The following is a 20280-nucleotide window of genomic DNA, read 5'->3' as shown; positions in this document are numbered from 1 at the left end:
AAATGAATCTTCCCAGTGCCTGTTCAAAGGATGACTCATCTGCTCCAATATACCTGTGGGAATGACAGTCAACATTTTTTGACTTGGACATCTCACATACCTTTTTAGATAAAGCATTTAAAGTCATCTCCATTAAAAAAAAAAACCAAACTAAACCCAGAAAATTTCAAAGATAAGAAGAAAGGCCTTTATCAAGAAACCTGTAATCTTGGTGATAATACATTCCATGAATAAGGATATAAGAAAAAAGTATTCTCTTTACCAAAGATTTGAAAAAAAGAAAAGCACATAATAGAAGCATTAAGTCTCTAGGAGCATTAACCACATTACCAAGCAGCCCAGAGACACTGAAGACAGCAGCTGGTCTCAGCTGGATATGACCCTGAACAACCTCATCTAACTTTGAAGTTGACCCTGCTATGAGCAAAGGGTGGAAACAAGTAACCTCCAGAAGTCCCTTCGAAGATGGTTATAATTATCACTAATAACTAGTAATAATCACTAGTAATAATACTTAATTGGTAATCTTCAGGCACTGTAAATATGCTCTTTATTGTTTTGGGTGCCCATTAAGAAACTCAACTCAATGTAATCTAATTAAAAGGGTCAGGGAATTTTTAATTATTTTGCAGTAAGTCACAACCTCCATTTTAAGTAAGTTTGCTAAAATGGGCACAGATCTATAGCATTTATAGGATTACTAAGAAATACGTAACACTGATTTTTCTGTCATACAAGTAATGATTTTATTTGGACAAGACAAGAGATTACTTGGGGAAATCATCAGAATAAGATTATATATGCAATATTACTGATTATATGAATCAGATTATATAAAATATCTGATTTCCTATATAGGACCTACAGTTTATTAAATGACAGATGTTCCAGAAGGTTAGTCATAAGGCATTACAAAGCTTTGACTCTATTACTTTTACTTCTGGTAATATCTAGGCTATTTAAATTGAAGACCATTATGCATATGAATCTTTGTAGTAGGTGTGGCACACAGTATTCAACAACAGAAGTAGGGTATTGGAAGCTCCGGTCTGAAATGTTACAGGTTTTCTGCAACAACCCTGATGTCGCACAATGGCTAAAAGAGAAGAAGGCTCAGGGGGACACAAGGACAATGTAGTCAATAAAGATTGCTTTTCCTTTTTTATCTACTGATTTTTATATGTATTCTCTAACGTCCAGTCCCTTTAAAATCTTTAGGTCAAGCCTAAATGTTCCTAAATCTACCAAAATTTTATCAGTGACTTAACCGTGCAAGTAATTTGTCTGTGTGTGCTTGAAACTTCATTACTGTAACCAGTCAGTCAGTGTTTCAGGAGGAGGAGGAGGAAGGTGGTCTCTCAGGTGCATGGAATTAGAGTCTTTCAGTGGGGTAGGGTTCTCATGCCACCTCAGTAGGTATGGCTTTTAGATACCTTTTGTCATACACTCTAACTATTGTGTTTGCACTTCCTATGTGTGTGAATTGGTGGATCTGACCAGTAGAGGGAGGTTATTTTTAATCAGTACCTAGACTGTTTGAGAATCTACCAAACTGACTCAGTTTTTCTTTCTTCTGTTTTCTTGATTGATAAGGAAAAAGCACAAAAATGCAAGAATATGATGTAATGATGTGATTATATCACAACTTGACTGATTCCATTGCAGAAGACTACCTAACAGTAAATGGCACAGTGCAGGTCATCCTCTTTTCCTTGAATTGTTCTTTATGTGGGAGGACTGTTGGGAGAGACAGCCCCACCCAGCCAATTTCTCTTCACCCTTGATAAATGGGTCAGAAGATACTATGGGATGTTGTCCTTCCACATCAGACATTTGAAGCCCCAGTCTTTTGTCATAGCTTCCCTGCAGGTCTTCCACTAAGATGGACATAACAGTGAAACACACCTTCTTCAAAAAGACCCAGAAGCCTAGACCCTTGATGCCGACCAAGTTGTGACAACTGCTATCTACTCACTACCCAGCTGAATTCCTTGTAGGTAGAAATGAAGAAATAGCTCTCTCCCCACTAATATGACTGCTATGTAGGCTGTTGTGACCATTAAGGAAAATTCTGTTCAGCTCAGAAAGGACACAACCACTGCAGTACTCAGAGAAAACGATAAAAATGTAGTCCAAATTTGATGTTCAAAGTTAGGCAGATGGAAACAGAGAAAAGATTATAACAGAAAAATAAGGAGAATATAAATACCATTTCCCAGATCAGGGCCCAAGAAAAGTTTTCTTTCCTCCCCCCCACAACCCCATCCCCTTGACTTACTCTCAGCTCCAACACCCAGCACCATTCTGCTAAGGGTTGTCACTCCCCACTACCCCAGCCCCAAAACACATTGCCCAAAGGAGGTGAAGCTCTAAAGAGACATAGCTAATTCTTTCGCTGAGAGACAAAAGGCTTCATGTAACACATTATGTAGGGCTTTTAAGAAATGTAGACGTGTAATGTTTTTACAAAAAAAAAAATCAAGCTGTAAAACATATCAGCACAGGTGATAGGAAATAGATACAACACACAAAAGTGTGAGATGAAAAGGCCCACTCTACTGGTAAATATATTTTGTCTGATAACAGAAATATAATTCATTCAAAAGGCCCTAAACCAGGATGTTGCGGTAAGATATGTGTCTTTAGTAAGAAATCCATATTTGTCTGATATTGTCCTTTTATCTCTGCAGAGCAGATTTAACAGAATATGTTCCTGTTTTGTTCCTGGTGTTAGAACCATATATATCGGTCTAGGATATCTTCTCATCATGAAAAATTATATTTTAAACCACAGAAGATAAATTGTTATGCACAGTATTTTATGTCCATGTGGTGTTTTGGGAATCATCAATTGCTTGTTTTCTTGTTCACTGTGGAGTCATGTACTGTTCAAGTGCAACCTAGACTACTCCAGTAATGGATGTTTGTAATCTATGTCTTTGTCCACATGCTTGCCTGTTTAGAACAGATGTAAATAACAAAACCTGGTTTTTCCTGATGCATGCAGATCCTCCAAAGTTTGATAGGATATGGCCGAATATTTCTTCCCTTGAGGTTTCTAAACCAAACCAAGGTAGGATGCTGTAAAATTCCTAGCGGTCTAAAGTTACTGAAATTGCTTTCAAGGAGTCCCACATGGTGGCAAAAGCAGTAACAATGATAATCCAACTCATTGTTCTTCTGGTGCTAAGTAATGCTATTCTGTGAGAAAATAACTGTAAAACAAACCTTACCTGAAAAGGGAGTCTTCCAACACTCAGAATGTGCACATCACTGCAAAAAGTCTGGAAGAGTGGACGCACAAATTATAAGTACTGATATACAGAAAGCCCTAGATAATGTTGGACTTGTTTAGACAGCACAGTCTGTATTTTGAGTAAGTTTTGAGATTTTTGAGTGAGAAAGATTGTCATTGTCTACATCAAACCCATTTTTAATGTCTTGTTTCCAGTTTGTTTTCCCAAGTGAGCTGAGAGGCATTCTCAGCTTCTGTGCCATCCACAATACAAGCAAGTTCTCTGCAGGGCAGACTCATAGTTTTCTACAATTTGAGGGCCACACAAAAAATTACTCACAGACTGTGGCATGATGATTAGCATTGAAAGAGACAATGACTTTTTAAGATGACTAATAAAAGTAAGATTCTTTGTTATTTGAAGTTGTATTCAGCTATACTTCACATTTCAAAATGATTGTTCATTATAAAAAATAACGTCCTTTTATTCTCCTTATTTACTGCCCTTTGCTCCCAAAAAAATCCCTGCAGAAATCTGGCCTGTGGCTTGCTTTGACTGTCCAAAGGGTGTCCTTTCTGTGCTATAACACATACAGATGGAGAATAAAATTAATGAAAAGGTGATCTAAAAAATAGCTGCTAAACTGAACAAGATGTATTGGGAATCTGTTGGGGAATGACAATGGAAGGGCTGTAGTTACATCCATTGATCGCAATGACCAAATCAAAACATATGCACATATGTATAAAATCTACCGTGTTATATGTGCAAGTTTCTATGTGCCCAACAAAATAGAAAATACTAATTGATCTGTGCTCTCTATAAGGATTAGCAATGTATTTTAGTTGCATTATTCACATATATTTTAAATTAAATATCCCTGATGAAGTAATACTCAGCATTCCAATAACTTCATTTAGCCCATGTTATAATAATTTTCCAAGCTTTTGCATGTGTTCCTTAAACAAACAAAAAAACCCCAGATTGATCTCTGCTCTCTGTAAGGATTAGCCTACATTATTCACAGGAATTTTAAATCAAAACGTTCCCAGTAAAATGATACTTAGCATTTCTAATGGATTTCATAGATTAATTATACTGTTTGTGATCTAAGACTTAACTTCATTGCAAAACACCTCTTGAACAGCACAAAATTATTCAGTGTTTTTTCCCCAGAAATAAGAGTTTTAGTAAATTTAGTTTTGACATTTTGTTAGGGAGCACAAAACACAAAAACTTACGAGCATTTCTATTCAGTTTTTATGTTTGCAGCATATTGTTACAGTGTTTTAACATTTATTGTAGATTAAATACTTCAGTCAAGGATAGTGTATGAAGAGAATAATTACAGAAATCTGCCTATACCTAATACTATTTTATTGTGTTTTCTTTGTTTATGCTATTAGGCCAGAATAAATATGCATACAAATTTAATAAACCCCTTTGCAGACCACTCTGGTTACCATACAGTCATTGGTCATGGATTGGAAGAAATCATCAAATAACCTCTTAACACAAAACTGCCGAAGTGTGTAGATGTGAATTACATTCCCTTTCTTTATCTTGGATATTACAGCTGAAATGATTCAATAGTTGATAGTATATAACTCATTTTCCCTAACTTTCACCCTTTCCTTACAAAAGAATAACCATTGTTAAAGTTAATTTAAAAGTTAGAAAATAAAGAAGTTTCTTTTAATCTTTTGACTTGTTCCTATATGATACCTTTTCTAATTTACTGTTCATTTTATTACCTATCCAGTTGCTCCCAAATTAGCTATGTCAACTGTTTCTTCTGTTCAAGTTGCAAACCACAAGAGAGGTAGGAATTCTTGGATTCATACAGTGATTCCATAGTGCTCTGTGTTGTGAAAACATTGCACTGTATGAATCTGGAATATCTGTGAAGTGTACCCATCAGCTTACTGGTGAGGCATCTTCATTGACAACAACAGAAGCATTAAGTCGCATAAACATAAGCCATACAAACAAAATAAATATGCTTCTTAAGACAGTCACTGCTGGCATATAAAGTGACATGGCATTTGTTTTTAAAGGAGTTAAATGTATGACTATGACCATTCAGATTGTTGCCTAGAAAGCAAATGTTTGCTAGAGTCTTGTTTTCCTGACTGATAGGCATAAATTGTAAGAGAGGATGCACAAGCAGATTAGTTGAGGGCAAACAATACATAAAACGTCAATTGTCCATATCCTCAAGAAGTATCTGTAAATGCCATGGAGTATAATGCGTAGTTATGTCTTTTAATGCATTGTAAGTGTGCCTTACATCTTCATTTTATTTTAACAGTGTGCAAATTCAGAGTGTAGGCATTACATTTTGAACCGATGTTTCAGTGTTTTATCAAAATAATGGAATTGTATGGGCATAATGAAGGATGCCAATATTCTCTCTGACTTACAGGCAACCTGTTTCATTTGCATATCTATCATGCACAGTCTGAACCCTGAGATCTTCTCATTGTTTTTGCTCATCAATTTATCTGTAAAGAGTATGTATAAAGATGTTTTATCTTTCTCTAGCTATTGTGACTATCTCATTATTCATGAAATACATATTAACAAGGAATAGGGGTATTAAATGTTTGAACTTAGTTTGACCCATTTGATGAGATCATGATAACGAGCCATACTGTTTGTTATGAAGCAGGTCATTTCTAAGGTTACAAGGAAATCTCCTTTGTTTGCCTTTTGTTAGCGTATGCAGGAGGAACACAGAGGTACTGGAAAATGAAAAAGAAAAAATATTGTAATCATTTCTGAATGCAATTTTCTTGAAATACTCTTTGTGCTTTTAATTAGAAAATGACACTGATAGCTGTCTCATGCATTACCTGGCTTAGTTTAAAAATTATGCTTCCCTTCCATGTGTGTTTACCATTATTTCATGGGATGACGTTTCATGTTTTATTAGTCACAGCTGAAGCTTCAGCTGAACCTCGTCCCCACAGCACAATAGTATGTCATCTCAAAGATGTAAATGCATAGCATTATAATGGGGGAAAAAAGTATTCAATTTATAGAAACAAAAAAATTAAATGATCAACCTCTTTATGAGCCTCCTTCAATGGGTAATTTTATCATGCTTTCTACAACAGGTTCAAGATTGTTGCAATAGAATCATTGCGTTGGAAATAGTCTTTAAGGCTCATACAGTCAATCCTTCTGTGAGTTGGCAAGGGATTTGACGATTCCTGAATCATCCAAAGACAATTATCAAATCTAACACAGCTATCTCTTCTCCCTTTTTCCCTCACATTAAACCTATCTAGCTATCTTTACCTCTCCTCTGAGGTTTTATTTTCCAAACCATTTACTCCTTATTGTTATTCAGCTTTAAACTGTCTCCAGTTTATCTGTGTCTTTTCTGACATGTGGTACACAGAACTGAAAGGAGCATTCTCTAGCACTGGAAGCTCATGTCATTGCATTGTTGGTAAACCATTTGCAGCCTGATTTTGATACTCTTCCCCATCTCTTTCAGTGATTGCATGGCTTTGCCAGTGCATGAAAGTGGTTGGGCTGCTAGCCAGAGCCATGTGCCTAAAAACCTTAAGCTGTGCTTTTGACAATTCTAATCAGCAGGCTACTTTCTGGTCTTGGTGTACTGGTTAAGGTGAACCACATTGACAGGTATTAGCTTCCCAGCTGGCATGATGCTGAATGCAATTCTACATGCTATGTTTGACTGGTTTAGGGTAGCATCTCATGTTGCCAGTGGAGAAAATAATTCCATTTCAATCATATGAGGAGCCTTTACATAGCTTTTTTTATAAACACAGAAGGATGTAAAAATGATTCACTGATCAGGCCACAGCAGCAAGCAAAATGAGTTCATATTATTGCACTAGCAAAATGGGGGGGGAGGCAGGAGGGAATCAAAAATTAGCAAAAAATTGATTTAATCGTTACTTGCCATGCCTTTTTTTTTTCCTTTGTGCCGTTGCTAATCTTTGATCAGATGTTAGACTGTTTTTGAGTTAATTGGGTTTTTTGTCTACACCATGTAGCATTTACCAATCTGATGATCAAGATTCCTAGAGCTTTCCTGTATCTTAGTATAAGTTAACTTCGAAACAAAGGCTTTCTTTCAGACAGCACAGTTGTTACAAAAGAGCAGTACCCATAGGCATGCAACCAAGTATAAGAATTAGTCTCACTGTTTACCTTTAATATTAATGAGCCACGTCTGAACTTGGGTAGTCCTTCTGCATATGTTTAGGAGCATGTGTGTACATCAAACTAAATCCTTTGTAATTATTAAATGTTTCTTCAGTCCAAATCACAACTTGGAGCAAGCCTTGTTACAGAGTGAATTACTTTATGTGTAGCTTTGTTTCTTGTGCTTTTGTAATGGCTAATATTGTGTAGCAGTAATATTATGTAAGGTCATATCACAATTTTGGAGTGGAAGTAGTGCAGTCATTCATTCACAGAATATTCTCAATTTCTTTCTGCTACTTTAAACACAAAAGATGATGTAGCGTAGTCTGATTTACTGGCACTTCTTTATAGTCCACATATTTTTGAAACATAAAAATGTAGTATTCTGCTGCCTGTTACTGATTCGAAAAACAAGGTAAATTATTTCCTCTAAATTCACTTACGGTATGATTATGTTTAGCCACAAGTCTGACAAACACACCAGTACGGTATCGTCTCACCAAAACAAATTGTGTAATGGTAGCAGAAGACAGGTCCTTTGTCAGACAGAGAGACTAAGACAGCATTGCTTCTGAATCCGAGATTCAGAAGGATCAGATTGCTTATCACTAACCAGTCTTTCTTATTTTAAAAATCAAACACATAAAAACTTACTATTGTAACAATTTTCCCTGTGACTCCTGTTTGCTAGTGCTAGTTTCCACTTTTAGATCTGTTGCCTCTGCCCCACACAGGCAGTTTTTACTTGAGCAAGATGGATATGCTAGGGGAGAAATGCTGCTGGGTGGCTGGCTGAGATGCTGAATCACGCTGACCAGCTGCAAAAGACAACAAACATGAACACTTTTTTCCTCCCCACTCAATTATGTCAAGTGGTAACATACTGAGACTGATACACCAAATGTTTTACTGTACTCCAGCAGTTACAGGCATCAAAATTATCACATTAAACCACAAAGCACTGTTTTAGCAGTATAACATTGAAGAGAACAAGAATGCACATACGTTAACTAAATGTAAGTAAATTGAATTAATGTTTCCTGGGAGCAGAAAGGCAGCTCTCAAGATTGAAACATATATCGTGCTAAGTGTTGTACAGTATAAGAAAAGATGCAAGATATTTACAGTCCACCACATCAGACAACAGCCAAAGAAATACGTATGTATTAGGTGTGCATAACATACCCGTAAACATGTACCGGTATTGTTGTTTCTTTATAAAAATACAGACAGGCACAAATATTGTATCCGATGTCATATGCCAACAATCAGTGGCCTCGTTAGGTGCCCCAGCATAATCAACAGCATACCATAGGAAAGGCAACACAGGGGACTTGGCCCCTGTCATGTATGGAAACATTTTACACCCTCTGCTACAGCTTTATCTAATTACAGGCTAAGTTAACTCCAAGACCTTGAAGCCCTTCCAAGTCTCTGCATCCATTACTGCAGGAAACATACCATAATCTCTTTCACCAGTTAATAAACTACATCTCTAAAGCATCAGTGTTTTTGCTACAAATTGGAAGAATGTTCAAGAACCTCAGTGCCCTAATGGCTAGATACCATCTCCTAATTTCCAGTTGAAATTTCTCAATGGCCAGTTAACACCCATTTGTTCTTGTGCCAGTGTTGTCCATTAGCACAGATACTCACTTAGGATGGCAGAAGGCTATCTCCTTGATGTATTTATAGCCCAGTGATATCCCCTGTCTTCAGTTTCCTAGGCTAAACAAGCCAAATTATCCTAGTCTTCACTTTTTAAGTAGGCTCTCTACTTCTCTGATCATCCTAATAACCTTTCCTGCATTCATTCTGGGCTCATCATCTCGGAGTTGAGTGATCAGATTTACACAAGCTTTCTACACAAAGCATAGCTGTGCCTTCTGTAATGATATTGATACGTTTCTAATTTCTCCTTTCTGCATAAAACCAAGCATTGGTTGTGATTAAAGACTAAAAGGCACTAGCATTCTATGTTTAATGAAGGGGTTTTTAAAAAGTGGCTGTCATGCCAGCTGCATTTCAGATGGCTGCAGTAAGCATGCTTCCTATTCAGTACACATTTCAGAATTTTCATTGTCTTTTCTGGCCCAATTGTTTTGCATCTCAGAATATAAAAATGGGTTAATGCTTACCTCAGAAGTACAGTAGAAGTAGCTCTTAAATAACACCTCTCTTCCTTCCTTTTCTTCTCTGTTTATTGTTTTAGGAGGTGCTGGCCAAAACTGTCAAACTAGAGATTTGTTTGGTCTTGAAAGAAAACAGTCTGGTTCCCAAGGTGCCTACCAGTTACAGTACCCTGAGATCAGTAGTATTTTTGAATACTCACCATTTATGTCAGAACAAAGCTTTTATTTTACTTACAGCTGTGGATTTAAGCATGAAGTTTGACAATTTTGTCCGCTGTATTTAATATTTTTAATATGAGGAAGTTTTTCCTGGGTCTTGATTTATACTCGTCTCAAATGTGCAAAAAGATGTGCATTGCTATCAGCGGAAACTGAGCCTCCAGTACCCCTGAAAGGTTTACAACTGCAAATGCTTCAGTTCCATCAGGTCTGCCAACAACAGCCAACCTTCGACGTCATGCCATGGTTGTCAGGTCACACTAACCTGCCTGAAACAAACTTCACTTTCATTGCAGATAAACATCTGCTGTTGTCCATGTTACATTGATTAACATGTATGTGCCATTCATTCATACTTCTATTCATGGTTCATTTTTACCAAGCATGTAATGTGCTATTACTCTGCTGCTGTATACATTTTGTATACATTTCTGTTCTTCCTTGAAAGACTGTGAATGCTTCGGGCACTCCAACCGGTGCAGTTACATCGAGCTGCTCAATACGGTCATTTGCGTGAGCTGTAAGCACAACACTAGAGGTCAGCACTGTGAGTTATGCAGGCTGGGCTACTTCAGAAATGCTTCTGCAGAGCTGGACGATGAAAATGTGTGCATAGGTCAGTCCCGGGCTAACTGCGCCTTTTCTTCTGTGCCTTTTCAGCTACTGGCAGCTGCTAGGGACCACTGCTGCTTACTTGCCAGTTGAGCCAGAATGAGCTTTTTCAATGGATAAGAACGTCTGTGTAGACTTTTCACCTCATTTCCGTTGCCCCTGTAGCCCCAAGGAGGTGTTTTGAATCTGTATGTGACAATGAACCTCCCTGGCTAAGGGTCCTGGGAAGACTTTCCCCGGAAGCCCCCAAGAAACTGATTGTGCTGTCCTTCCGCAGGAGGGAGCCGCGCTGGAGTTGCGCACGTGAAAACTGGAGGGTTGAGTCATAAACACCTGTTCCCCGTCTCGCTTTCGGAATTATTAGTACAGACTCTTGAATACTTGCCTGCAGACCTGCAAAAGTTGCCAGCTGCATCAATAGGATATGGGGAGTGGTGTTTATTAACCCCTGTTATTCACTTAAATTTCATAAAAGCGTGTTGCAGCTAATTCTGCTCCCAGGCACAGGGCTGTAAATGCAGCCTTACCTCCCCTCTCCTTAGAGGAGAAACTGAAATTATGCCCATGTGGTTAGGAGCAGAATTTGTCAAATCAGTTTGACATTATGTCAATTTAGAAAGGGGATTCCTAGGTGAAAACAGTGCTTTAGACCTAGCATCTGCTATAAATATCCAAAATGCAGAATTAAAGAAAATGTCAGAACATAATAAGAAAAGCACATTAGGAAAAAATACAAGATCTTTAGCACACTAGAAGAATATGCATTGTTCTCATGTCACCACAGACAGTATATAGCAAAGTTAGGACACTTTAGGTGAACACTGAACGTAGTGAATAAAGGAAGCCTCATACAATGGCCAGTAGTTAACAGGTAACCACAAAAGGCGCTGTTCTAATAACAAACAGAGGTAGAGAATTTCATTATATAATGTTTCTTACAGATGTAAGCATTGGTAGAACCTGTTCTGGATTTTCATTGTGATTTTTTTTCTTTCCGTTTTCCAGGAAGCAAAAAGAAAGAGTAGTTATAAGATATTTTCATGCCAAAAGAGACTATGAGTGAATAAATTATATTTTAATATTCTTTGTAATCCATTGCTGAGATTCAAGCCAGAAACTATTTAGGTTGCTATTATTTGTTTCAGTCTGCAGCTTGACAGATTTACATTTTATTTTGTGATAAACACCCAGATCCATCCACGCACGGCATTTCATGTGTCCTTCTTTTAACTTTGCTTGGCAACACATTCAGAAAACGCATGATCTCCTTTGACATTAATTAGTCTGAGCTAATAAGAACTTTAGTAGGCAAGTCATGATTTTGTATGGCTGTGCTGAGGAGATTAGCCCAATCAAATGTTCTTGGAAAAAACCCACTGTCCCTCATGTTTGTTTGATGCAGATGACGGACATCATCAGTATGACATCAGGGCTGTATAATTTCAGCTGCCTAAATAGGCCTAATGAATATGACACTAAATTACTCTATTTGGGATTTTTCATCAGCTCATTCAGTAAGTTGTTTCCCCATGTACACTGAAATGCTAAGACAGCAGCTGTAGCTATGTAAGACAAGGAAGTTAATAAACCAGGAGTCAAAAATAAGTACATTTTAAATGAATTTGCAAGTAGTGTATGTAGAATGTCTTAGTAAAACAACTGTGCACTTTGAAATTGCCCAGACTCTGCAGAAATAAAATTTTAAAACCTTTCATTTGACAAGAGTCTTAAAAAAAAAATAAAAAAAAAAGGCAACGTGATGCATTTGCTGACTTTCCCACCTTAATGCAAGCAGAATTCTCTTGGGCTGCCATGAGAAATGTACCATGTGAGATGACTATAGGATCAAAGCCTGGTTTGCTACATATTAGGTAATTTGTTTTAAATAAATAATATTCTTGTTGGACTAAGTTTTCAGGATCATAGTGATCATACTGCATACAAAATGTATGTATCCTACCTGATTTGCCAACTTAAGACGACTTTCATACTACTTGTTTAAAGTCAGTGAAGTGAAGCAGATATCTAGGCGCTTTTCAGAAAACAGAGAAGTTTGTGCTTAAAGTGCTTTCCTGAACTGGGGCTCCTAAGATTTAATCAGGCAAAATGTAGAGTATTTTCACCTCTGAGAGAGTTGATGGATTCACCATCCTTCTAGGTCAAGCACAAAGAGTCTTGCTCTATTGGAAACGCTCATTTCTCTTTTCTCTGAGTTTAAAAGCAGTGTTTTGGGTTTTAAGTACGAGTGGAATGTTGGCATGAACATTTTAATAAGCAGATTTCCAGTGACATATGCAAGTCTTATTCCCATATGAAAGTCATTTTTCCAGGCTAATTCTTTCCTCTTCAGCCATATATGTAGAAAAGTAAAAAATGTTTGGATAAGCTAGTTTAATGGCAGCTAACAGGGCTTTGGCTCTGATTTATCAAAACTACTTATATAGTTTTCATAAATATATATGGTAAGTACATGCATAACAAATCTGTGAATCTTAGCTGATGCTAACTAAATGGACAAAATGTAAAATGTTTCATTTTTAAAACTGACAAGTTACAAAGAATTGAAATATTGAGAAGGTTTTTACCAGTGAACCCAATGCAATGCATTATACAGTGGGCTTAAATCTAATTTCATTCTGCCCTTAATTTCTTTAGAAGCAAAATAAATTTTATTTCCTGAAATGAAATGTCAGAAATTTGTGGATTTGTCAGTTAATTGCAAAATTACCTCATATGGGCAGTTTCGAAATAAATCAAGGTATTTTAAAGTTAAAAATCATTCACTTGACATGCTTACAGTGAAAAAGAATTTAACAACTTGAAGAGCTTTTTATTTCTACAAGGTCTTCATAAAGTCCTAATAACTCTTTATTTCAGTGAATACACACACTGGCAAGCATGGTTAGCATGGAAACCACCAAGTAGACCCAGAGTAATAAAACATTTCCTTTGCCTTACAACATAAATTCTGAAATGGTAATTATCGTCACACCTATAAGAAAGCCAACCGTGCAGTCACGTAGGCTTAAGCTTCAATTAACACCTGCGAGACCTTTAGAAACCCTAATGATATATGGTTAAGTGAACCCTGAGGGTCGTCCTGTAGCCACTGTCAACCCAGACTGATAAGCAGCAAGCCTGCAAGCTTCAGCCCATTTTCCCCAACCTTTTTTCTTTACTTATTTTCATTGTGTTTTGTTGGCAGCATCACATTGATATAGTGAATCTCAGTGAACAGATGACTACTACTGTCATCTTCCCATCCTTCAGACAGTCACCAGATGGAGGTTAGGAGGAAAATTCCTTCCCAGTTCAGATCTGCAGGGGATTTTTCCCCACCCTGGAACCTGGTGTGTGGTCTGCTTCTTAGGATGACCTGGGAATGTTAATTTAATGTTGCTTAATTTCCTGTTGTTGTAAGGGCATTGGAGATCCTCACTGCCTCCCTGTGGCATACTGGAATTGTGGCTTTTGAGCTTTTTAATGTCTTCAGTATTTGGCAAGTCTATGTGGCAAGTGTTCCACAGCCTGTGGTATTGTGTTGGACAACGAGCTTGGCTGTTCGGTGGACCTCTGTAGGTTATATATCCATGGTATCAATTGTGTATTGGGAAAGATGGAGACTAGATTCAGTTACTAAAGGTTACTGGGTCTGTTTGGTGTTCTGATTTGATCAACTACTTTTGTAAAAGGGCCTGGCCTAAAGTTTTGGTTCCACTATCTACTTTCCCTTAAACAGCACAATATGGGCCTAGTACTTCTTACGTATTTATACGATAGAGTTCAGTAGGAAAGCTTTCACTGATTCAGGGTCAGGTTCTTGTTCTCTGGAAAATATAACATTATGTATCTAGAACATTCAATATCATAGATCATACATTTCTTTGACAAACACTTGTTTAAATCACTGTAACTCCATTATGTCCAACTAAGCTATTTTTAATGTACAAGAATTGGGCCCTCTGTTTCTAACGTAATTCCAAGCTTTTTGTCTTTCAAGGTTTTCTATAAACACTCTTCAAGCAAATTTTAGTTCCTGCATTCAATATGTATCTCAGTTCTATGCCTGTTTACATAAACATTTCATACATCTGATTAACATCAGAATTGCCAGTTTTTCAAATGGCGCTCACTGTGCTATAATTCTGCTCAGCCTTGCACAGTATTTTTGGTGTGTCAGTTTTCAACTTCATTAATGAATGTTGCTGGCTAATTGACTCTATTATTATTGTGGAACTCTGTTTGCCAAAGGGAACTATTCTTCTTCGGCTTGCCGAACGTTCAAAGTGCCATCTGTAATTTATAGTTAATAAACACTGAGACAACAGGTGGCAAATGTCTTCCTGGTAATTTTTTTCCTGTTACAGTTTTTCCATTGGATTTTTTTTTTATATTTTACTTCCCAGTTCAACTCCATTTTCTCATGTACAGTATCGCTGAGGTTTAACCTAATGCTAGGGAACAATTGCCAAAAGTAGTCATCAAAGTAGCACTGATTCACAGACGTATAAAGTCAGACTCCCAGCAGGGTGCCCGGATTCAGGAATCGATTTGTGTATCTTTTGCCTTCAATAGCAGCAGAGATCAGATGCTGCCAAAATGCGTCTGTGGTCTCGGTTGACAGTGGAGTTACTCTGGGTCTACATGGGTCTACATACAAATAAGATACAGCCCTTCATATAAAAAAAAATAAACAAACTGAAGAACAGGAGTGCCAAAAATGAGCTCTGCTAGCTACTGTCTTGTCTTCTTTGTTCAGCTAGCTGAAAGCTGAACACGGATATTGTAAGCACGTTAAAGAAAAGGGCTGTGAATGAACAACACAGTAAGTGTTGTGGGAGGAAATGGGTTACCCTAGTGTTCTTTAGTTAGGTGAACACACGTGGAAAACATACAGCAGGGAATGAGCCTCATTGCCTTTTCCATCTGCCCACGGGGAGGTGAGAGAAATGAAAATGGCAGCGTACAGCCAGTTCTGATAAGTTTTGCGTTACATTACTGCTCACCTCAAGCTTTTCATTGTGGAATGTGTAAAAGGTTTATTAACGTCACTGATAAATACAATCTCATCAATTTAATGGCAAATATCCACATAAATTATTATACTGCTCAAAACTATAAAGGAAGACTATCTTGGAAATAAGTAAAGTGCATTTATATAGCCCTGTAAAGACATTCAGCACTTCTGAAAATATTGAGTAATATAGATAAGCCTATTTTAATAATGCAAAACATTTCACCCGGATGGCACATTGATATGACCATACTATACAAAGCTTTTCTAATGTTCATTAAATTGTCAAAAATATTCTTACCAAAAGAGAATCTATTACAATCGCTTACCCTCAAAGACCATGGTATCTTCTGCCTTTATATCTTTTCTGTTTACTTTTTCTCTTCACATCATAAAATGTCTCTTCCTGAAATGACATACGCAAACAAATAAATGGACCTATAGTAGTTATATTCACTACTCTAGATATCCTTACTAGACAGTCTTCCTTTACCTTTAAGCACTGGAAATGCACCCTTTATTGGTATTGAATGAATTATCACCATATGTAGACCTGAATCCAGTGTGTATGTGTTGTCTTGTTTCTGCAGACTGTTATTGTAACCCTTTTGGTTCAGTCCATGATCGCTGTAATGACAGAGGATTTTGTGAGTGTAAGGAGGGAACATCAGGGCCTAAATGTGATAAATGTCTGCCGGGATATATCTGGCACAGCTTGGGCTGTCAACGTAAGTAACTCTGAGAGTCGCCCCTCTCCTGCAGCTTTGCTGCCTCTGCGTCTGTATGCTATCATGTGCAGCTACTTAAGAGCAGAAAATGAGCAAAACGCTCTACGAGCTGTAAGAATGCCATACTGCCTGAACCTTTTCGGAGACTCCCAGATGAGGACAGTAAATTGACTGTGCCATCCATTTATTTCAGTATGCTTTCAGTGTCCTCTCTCTTTCTCTTGCTAACGCCTGGAGGAGCTCCCACTGAAATACGTAAATATGCGTGTCTTGCCAACTGTGAAATAAGTTTTGTATACTAAAACATCAGCATATTACTCCAAATTTAAAATTCTTACTAAAAGACAAAAGGTGATTTCTCTGCATGTTCACTTTTTTCTGTACTAAACTTCAACTTCTTGAGTAACTTAACTATGCTTTCATACCTTAAAACTATGTCCCTGGACAATAAGACTGCAAAACACTGGCTCATTGCCTGTTATAATTAGTGAAAACTAGACAAAAGCTAAAGGTGAAAAAAATGGAGGTATGCTTAACATCCTTAAAAATAAGAGCTGAAATTTTGCGTAAATGTTGCTAGAGCAGATGTTGCTTCAATGCTTAGTTGTATATTTAGCTTCTCTTCTGGTTAACAGGTCTTGTAAACCAGTGAGTGGAAATACCACATCGGTATATACAGGATTAGACTTTTATTGCACATTTCTTTTGTCGTAATTTCTTAAGATTTATTCTTTATAACTGTTTTGATCATCTACTTCCAGAAACTCTAGAGAGTCCTCTCATGTTTTTCTTTCCCCTTTTCTCCCTGCCTCTTGGCATTCTTACACACACACATTAAAGACAGATTTCTACAAGAGCTTGCTTTTGATTTTTAAGACTGAGAAACACAAGAGAGAATGTAATTACTGACACTGATTAGCCAAATACTATAAAATTGGCCATACAGCCACACAAATGCTCTAAAACAAATGCAAATCTTATATCATAAGTTTAAAAAAACCAATAAAGCTAGAGATTACTGCTGCCTCTCCAAGTGATGAGTACCTCTGAAGTAGAAAATCTGGGCTTGTGACAATTCAGCAAATATATCTGGAAAGAAAACCAATAAATAAAGAATTTCAGGAAAGATTGTGATAATTAAGCAATTAGCATTAAAGATCATATATGAAGAGAAAGGAAGTTTGCATGGGCAACGCAGTTAAATGTTACCCGAGAAAACTGGACTTCCTCAGCTTCTGTCAGAAAGCTCCTATTTATATTTGGCAGGTTATTTAAACCATACTTTTCACAGGTGGTTGTTAACTGTACTCTCATTTTCTGGATGTCTGCACTTGAGTTTTGATTCACAAAATTATTGAGCACTTACAGTTGCAGCAGAAAGCAGGCGAAGCAGTGTTTCAAATCTCAGAGTTCTCTATTACTAATATTTTGAAAAATCAGATCCTAGGTATCTCAAAAAAAAAAAGCACTCAGAAATCATAGGATCTCCCTCTGCCTTGCACCCCTTATGTAGAAGGACGTTGTCACCACCCCTGTACCTTACCCTAGGTACTGGCAAAATAAACACTAGAGTTTGTGAAGCATTGAGATATTGTAGTGACAGGAGCCACAGGAAAAAAAAAATGAAAATGGAAATCAATATGATTCTCTGCAGTAGAATTTGAATAAAGTACCATAAACACCATGTCCACACAGTGGGTCTAAAAAAGATATTAAGTAGCTGAGATACTGAACAGGTCTGGAGGTCTGTGGAGCAAATTTTACAGTCATATAATTAATATAATAATATATATACCAGCTTGTCAAACCAATTGCTTATTAATTGCAGTATTTCCTATCCTTTCAGGTTTGGACAGTAAAACTCCAATAATGTTCTTCTAATGAGGATTTTTTGAGCCAAACATATAATTAGCCTGATTTTAGCCGAATCAGAGTACTTGTAAAAGCTTTAGACAGTTTCTGGAAATGCAAGCTAGTGCCTTTATATTTGCTGACAAAACTAATTAAGTTTCCCTCACTGTGTTGTAATTTTCTGAAGAAATCTCAGTCTGATTGTGTAACGGTTAGGTATTCTCCAAGTTTGACCAAATTATCTGATCAAATTCAGAGGAAAAACAACTAGATGCGGTTGTCAGTTTTATGGAACAGACACCAAATTGCCATGTTTTACCAAGCACACACTGATTTAAATCTCACTTCAAGTCTTTTCATGGAGGAACAGAATTCCAATTCATTTAATTTTGTAGTGTGGCAATTTTAGCTTTGTCTGTTACTTTCCCATTGAAATCTAAACGAATGACTGGGCAAGCAAGCAGACCCCAATATACAAGAAAAATAAGAACTCATTCTGCTGCCTTAGCAAAGCTCAAAGAGATTATTTGTCTGGACATGTAGCATGTGATTTTGATCTGTTTCCCTGAGTTTGTGCTGTACAGAAATGTATATATGCAAAGATGGATACATACAAACACACACTCAACAGACCAATACGTGTTTACTTTTTGTTATACATAGCCTATCGGCATTATTAAGAAAATCTATTCTTATGGAGCTTTGTTGCTAAAAATCATCGACCTAGGGCAACCAGAAGCTTGACCTATAAATAAATAAGTTAAATCCATACCATAGCTAGTTTAATTACTTGTATGATTGTATTAGTAAATGGGGCTTAGTTTTATATATTAGTAATCCTATTTGGGAAAAACCAACGCTGAAGTCCTGTTGTGTTTTCTAAGGCTCACCATATATCATTTGGTAAATTACCGTTCGGAGCCTACCTTGTACCACACATGGGCAAAAGACAGAAGCTATTATCCTCAGAAGTATTCATTTAGGTACCTCACCCTTACTGATTTCATCTAAAACCTGTGAGGATCTAGGCAGAGCGCTCATCACTTGGCATCTCTGTGCATACAGAGGTCAGATGCAATTGTAGACTTTACCTCCCAGATGAAAAGCCCCGTGATAACAGCTGTTACCTTATTGAATTCAGGGTTTATGCTGCATAGACACAGCGGTCAGCAGGGTCTGGTTGGTACAGGAAGGTTTGCTGCCCTCAGAAAAAGCAGCACAATAGATGCGACTGTGCCTTGCGCTACTTCTGAGCCTTGCCCCAGAACCATTCATGCCGCAGGCGTCGTGCGTGTGGGGAAGCTGCTGGGGTTTAGCTCTCCGCCTCCCTCCCAGATATCGACAACGGTTTTCTCACCAGCATGCATACATAGATCAAAGTGCAAGGAATGAATTAAGAACAGAACAGTCTGGTCCTGAAACCCTTTTAGAATTCCTTTTAGAACATGAGAAAATACATAGCTATATTTCATTTTTCTATTTTAAATTAAACGATTTCCTTTCAAAATGAACATAAAACCAGAAGAAAAAGCTCCAAGCCTAGCAAGAAATTTAACCAGCAACTACAGCTGTTTTGGGCCAGTCTTAAACTGAACGTAGTGCTTTGTGATAAGAGGAACCTGTAACAAAAGGCAGAAACATTTATACCCAGAAGAATTGCCTGAGTTTTAAAAAAATGGATGAAGGCAAAATATTAAGCAAGAGCATTCATTTGATTTCCTAAGTGTACTGCTCATAGTCTTGCATCTTTTGTATTTCTTGGCCATGACGTTTCAGGTGACTAAATTCTGTTGCATGCATACAGGAGCATTTAAAAATAACACCTTTTAATTTCACACACACAAGAATTGATTCCAAAACCAGCTGCATATTTAGCCAGTCAGGCAAAGAAAAAGTGACTCCAGTCTCAGTTTAGCAGCACAGCTTGAATCTTCATTAGGCATGATTACCCCACAGGGCAAAAGGTGAGGGAAGGTCCAATGATTAATACTATTCACTCTCTGCCTTCATACAGTCAGTGAGCAAATAAAGACGTTGAACCTGCAGCCCCACAAAAGACTAGACCGAGTACAAGAGTTACCAATGGTAGCTTGTACCCAAGTTAAATTCAGTGTGTTATTTATTGTGAATCACTGTTTTAAATCATCTTGGTTCAATGGTGTAAATCTTAAACAATTAGCGAATGAGTTTTCAGCCAGATGCCTTACGTCAAGCTCTGAATAGCTTATTTTATTTTACCCTTTTTCGTTCATTTTAAATAGTTTTTATTAAAGCAGGCAAAGGATTACATGCTTATCTTCAAT

The 20280-nt window shown here is 37.3% G+C and overlaps 1 protein-coding gene across 7 annotated transcripts in view; it reads left to right on the top strand.

The window, feature by feature from the left end:
- NTNG1 (netrin G1) overlaps nt 1–20280 on the top strand; it is a 149886-nt gene that overhangs the window by 108219 nt on the left and 21387 nt on the right. The window contains exons 5-8 of one of the 7 annotated variants that reach the window (XM_050900906.1): nt 3008–3073; nt 4999–5058; nt 10221–10388; nt 15989–16126. The exons of 1 other annotated variant lie outside the window; for it this stretch is intronic. In XM_050900906.1, the coding sequence (XP_050756863.1) occupies nt 3008–3073; nt 4999–5058; nt 10221–10388; nt 15989–16126 (432 nt within the window). The remainder of the gene's footprint in view (nt 1–3007; nt 3074–4998; nt 5059–10220; nt 10389–15988; nt 16127–20280) is intronic. 5 more of the 7 variants (XM_050900907.1, XM_050900908.1, XM_050900910.1 and 2 more) reach the window with 5 other exon arrangements.

Source organism: Gymnogyps californianus, chromosome 8 (genome assembly GCF_018139145.2).
Source record: "Gymnogyps californianus isolate 813 chromosome 8, ASM1813914v2, whole genome shotgun sequence".
NCBI lineage: Eukaryota > Metazoa > Chordata > Aves > Accipitriformes > Cathartidae > Gymnogyps > Gymnogyps californianus.
This window is presented reverse-complemented; position numbering and strand designations above follow the sequence as displayed.